The sequence below is a fragment of the Stegastes partitus genome, unplaced genomic scaffold (assembly GCF_000690725.1).
Source record: "Stegastes partitus isolate 25-593 unplaced genomic scaffold, Stegastes_partitus-1.0.2 Scaffold2680, whole genome shotgun sequence".
Classification (NCBI taxonomy): Eukaryota; Metazoa; Chordata; class Actinopteri; family Pomacentridae; genus Stegastes; species Stegastes partitus.
The window spans coordinates 30118-35185 of record NW_007580411.1 but is presented as its reverse complement, the minus strand read 5'-3'; the positions used below and the strand labels follow the sequence as shown (position 1 = coordinate 35185).

Here is a 5068-nt window from a genome sequence, read left to right as displayed (position 1 = left end):
CGGTGAGTAGTATTTTCAAATAATTGTATTTGTTCATGTGTCACTAAAGTTCAAAAATGTGAATTTGTGATCAGACTGAACAAACATTTGACTAGAAATGAGGCAAAAATTCAGTTTCAGTCTGAACTCAGCTCATTAATTATTTTCTTTGGGATTATTCTGGACTTTATGATCTGAACATACATGATGCACAGTTACAGTCTGATGACGTTCTGAGTTTCANCCACTGGAGCTGATTGTTCAAAAAAGAATGCTGCACAAGATGATGCAGATGATGGAGGATTCTTCTCACCCTCTCCACAACACAGTGAAGAACCAACAGAGTGTGTTTAGTGGGAGGCTGCGTCAGCTTCGCTGTCGAACGGAGAGATACAGGAATTCATTCCTGCCAACAGCCATCACCTTAAAAAACAAATCTGAGTGACTGACTGTTATTATTGTATATATATGTTATATTGATAAAAATAAAATAAAAAAAGTGAGCTTTTTTGCAATATTGAATTTCCCTTCTGGGATAAATAAAGTATTTTTCATTTCATTTTCATTCATTTTCATTTCATTTCATATTTATTAGGTAAGCCTTGCTAGTACTGGGTTGGACTACCTTTTACATTCAGAACTGCTTTTATTTTTCATGGTATAGATTCAACAAGGTGCTGGACAACTGGTACCTGCCTGTTGCTTCAGAAATCCCCTGAGACAACCAGAACCTCCTTGACTGCCTGAGTCCAACGATAAGTTTTTAGGATGACATCATGACAAGCACCAGTGACGTTCTGGCCACAGCTCCTAATAGTCGCTTCTGCAATGGAGGCTTTAAACAGCTAAAGTCAAATGTTTAAATGAAAAATTAAAGTCAGGGACAGTTTTTTGTCCTCCTCATGTCCCCTCTGATGATGACTGTGTTGTCTAGATGGAGTTTCTGACAGTGTTTGTTGTAACTTCCATCTGCAGCACTGTGCAGGTTGTTTGCAGTCACCAGCAGGTGGCGTCAGAGTCTCTCTACTGCAGCCTCACAGGGACCAGTCCATCCTGATGCTGCTGACCTTGAACTTCTACTTTTTACTGTCGGGTATGTCTGATATTCACAGTGTGACATGTTTGATCTTTCTGCATGACTGAAGGAGATTTGTGGTCTCACCGGTTCTTTAGCAGCTCTGCTGCTGCTCAGCGTCTTTGTTCTGATCTAAAGTTCACAATTGTCTAGCACTCTGGTTGACACCCTTCTTTGCTGAAGGCGCTGCTTCAGAAGACTGACTTCATGTTCTGGGCTGTCCTCCATGAAGTTGCCTCTCCTGCAGTCTTTGAAACTGGTGTCTGGCTGCATGTCATTCTGAAGGTCTTTCTTTGGGCATCGCACAGCTGGCTTTGCCTGGAGGATAGTGTCCTGCTGTATGGCAGTGGTGTCATTGGGCACAGAGGTGATCCAAACTCATTTCAACTGATGGTTTCAGTTCTCTTTTTTATCATGTCCATCTCCTTCATGTCTGTCTGATGTTCTAGTTTGACATCCTGGAGTTGGTCTTGGCACTGGCTCAGCTCTTTTCTGAGGTCGTTTGCTTGATTCTGGACTTCTTCTAGGTTGACCTCTGTGGTGGCTCCAGCTAGAAGTCTTTCAGCTTTGCTTAGCTGTAAATGGTAAATGGTCTGCACGTATATAGGGCAGTGTTTTCTCCTTCACCCATTCACACACACATTCATACACCAGTGGTGACAGATGGCCATGCAAGGCGCTTGCCTGCCATTGGGAGCAACTTTGGGTTCAGTGTCTTGCCCAAGGACACTTTGGGGATTGAACTGCCAACCTTGCAATCAGAGGACTCCACCATCTGAACCACAGCCGTTGTCCTGTGAGGTCCTCTGTGGCTGCTTTTGCCCACTGGTTTGCCTCATTCTGGAGATCAGCAAGGGCTTTCTGCAGTCCTACAGTTTCATCTTCATTTCTTCTTTGTCACACCTCTGTTGGGCGTTCTGCTGGATTTCCATTTCTGGGTTTGCAACAGGTCTTGCTGGTTTGAAAACATCAGCTGCTGGACTTGGGTATCCTGCTGGGCCAAGGTTTTCACCTTTTGTTCCAGGTGAGCCATGTCAAGTTTGAGTTGGGCCAGGAGGTTATTATGTGTGAGGCTGCCAAATTGTTTCGTCAGTCCTTTTTCGCTGATGGAAAGCTGGTCTTGCTTCTGTGCCTTCAGCTTGTCGGTCTGGGCAGGTGGTAGGTCATGTGCTCAGAAGTTCAGCCATGTTTCTAAGTCTTCCCGGTGGTTGGAGGAGTTTTCTCTGCTCGTCATGTTGACTGGTTGTGTTGTTACACTCGTTAACATCGTTAATAAAATTCCCAGTACCTCACTGTTTGGTGTGGACTGTGGATTTCTCTAACAGGGTTGACACTCCACACCTAAAGGGTAGTTTTATGTGAACTTAAATGGTAACCCATTTTGTTTCTTTAATGTGTGTTTAACTATTTGCACTTCAGAAGAGGGATACGTGTATGCTCATGAAGTGTTCAATGTCTAAAAGGATCAGATAAAGAAAGAAATCTATGGGGAAGAGAAAATGAAAAAAATATTAACAGGAAGAAAACAAACTAATTTTAAAAATGAAATAAAAAAATAGAAAAAAGTTAATGCAAATTTTTTGTTAATCTTGTATTTTCTACCACCACAGTTGACTTATTGCTTTACAGGTTTCGTGAAAAACCGACCAAGGATAAATGATTTAGGTTAATGCTGGGTGTAATTATTGTTAAGAGTAGGTTAGCATAAAGTAATGTTAGTAAATGACAATGTTTTGCCTCTTATTGTATGTGTTATGTCGGTTGGGCTGTAGTTGTATGAACAACAGAGCTGGTACAGGTCTACTGAGAGGAACAACTTAAATTATTCAGGTAGTTTCTCTGCTTGGAGTGATCTTTAAAGAGGCTATTACTGAAACATTTAAATGCTTTCAGGAGGCTCCGTGGGTGAGGTCAGTCTTACCGGTTCGATCCCTCCTCAGTAGCCCTGAAAGGCTCAAATCCACAGTCACCACTCTGACCAATGTCTAGTTTAAGATACCCTGTATGGACAAAGGGACCAATATGCAACAGCTAAGTGTCCAGATTAACACAACTCCACCAACCAACTGAAATGTCCAGTTTGTTGCGTCACCCAGCAGGATTGAGTGTCACGCCAAAGGGTGGTTTCTGTGGACTCACAACTTCCACGAGCAGCAAGCACGACTGATAGGCAGCTAATCTATTGTTTAAAGCGCAGGTGATTGAGACTAGAGACTCGTAGTAACAATAAAAACTGGCTGAATAATGAGATCTCTAGTACTTAGGAAATGAGGAGCATCGCCCTGATCTGTCCTAGCTCATACTGTACTGAGAAACTTGTCAAATACAGACAATTGCTGCAGTTTATTATTTTTAATTTGGTTAAGGCTTTGTTTCTTTATTACTCACCCACAAGGGAAAAGACCCAAATGTCTGGATCTGAATTAAAACTGTCCACTACGCCGTGACCATGAAACAAACAAGCAACTGCACACAGTTTTATTTTTGTTCACAAATCAGTTTAAATGTATGCCCACATTCTCCACCAGCAATATGTGTACGCTCAAATGGGGTTTGAATGCTTATGCTGAATTATTAGGTAATCCAAGTGATACTCGACAAGCGAGATATTTAGATCAGATTAACAATGCAGCATATGAAGCACTTCTTGTTGTACTGTCAAGAAGAGTCTCAATAATTGTCAGAGAACTTGTTTAAGTTGAAATTTATTAATAAAAGCAAGGTGGCAGGAATCTATACAAGCCAGGGACAGAACTGTAAACAACAAAGCAGTGGAGACGTTTATTAAACCAACAACATTTATTCAACTAACAACACAATAACAACTACTAATAACTATGACACAACAATAACACGCATTAAGACAACAACACAAAACAATGTTGGGAAAGAGGGTCGAAAGAAAACACACGATTATGACCTTATATTAGGGATCAATATTACAGTGTCATACGGTGATCTGAGAGGAAGGGATGAATAGACCACACCTGAAAGCAGCTGATGATTTGATGGTTTGCTAGTTGGACTTTATGTTTGGTAATCAAAGAGAATTGAGAGACTTGCACCAAGTTCCAGTGACTGAAAGTTACTTATGTGCACATGGTGATGTTCTGCTGATGGATGGTCTGGTCGGCCTGCTGGTGTTGGTCAGAACAGCGATGGACAGAATGGAGCTTCTTAATTATAAAGATTCTGACCCCCACTTCCTGCAGGGTCAGAAGTCGGTCAGAGTGTTTCTGGCAGCTGTTTGGTTGTTTGAAGGTCTCGTAGTGACTGGGTTTGAGTCACTTGGCTAAGATAGACCCAGTATACATCCTGGATGTCTGGAGGTGTGTCGTAGGATTCTCTGAAGGTCTGTTTGTTTGAAAATGACTAAATAAATATTGTATAAATACTGTAATTTTACAGTCAAATGCTGCAACTGGTTTATTTTTTTATTTTATTTTGTGCCATTTTACTTTTATAAGTAATCTAACTAACCAGGGAAAATTAGCAAAATTACAGTAAACTGTTCAAGAAATTACAGTTAAAACCTGTCAACAAAAAATGCTTTTTTTTTTTTTTTTGCAGTGAGTCAGCAAAGTGATCCAGTGTGGAGATTCTGAGCCTCCAACTCTGATCAGAACTTAGTCAGTTTATCAGACACACAGTTGAGGTGAAATGATGCCTCTGATCTGCAGAGTTTGTGCAGAAATGTTGGTGAGTGTTGAAGCAATGAGGAAGCAGTGATGAAGGACTGATGGAGGGATGAAGGAGGCAAGAATCAATGAGGAAGCATTAAGGAAGCAGTGATGAAGGTGTGGCTGCTGCTGTTTACCAACGCTGTGAGCTCTGATGCTGCTGAATCCTCGGAGGACTCGGACCAACATGAAGCTCCTTCAGCTCGTCTCTTTCTTCCTGCTCACTCTGAGCGGACAAACCGGTAAGAAAAGTGAGCGTGTGCTGCTTGAATCAGAGGATGTGAGAGACTAGTTGGGCTGCTGCTTTAGTGTCTGCTGACCTGCAGCAGCTGCA

At 41.7% G+C, this 5068-nt stretch overlaps 1 protein-coding gene across 1 annotated transcript in view; it reads left to right on the top strand.

Annotated features, from left to right (window-relative positions):
• Window positions 1-4846: 4846 nt before the first annotated feature.
• Window positions 4847-5068, top strand: part of LOC103375583 (V-set and immunoglobulin domain-containing protein 1-like) — a 28191-nt gene continuing 27969 nt past the window's right edge. Inside the window, exon 1 of the mRNA XM_008305893.1 lies at window positions 4847-4976. Coding sequence (XP_008304115.1) covers window positions 4889-4976 — 88 coding nt within the window. The 5' untranslated portion in view covers window positions 4847-4888. The remainder of the gene's footprint in view (window positions 4977-5068) is intronic.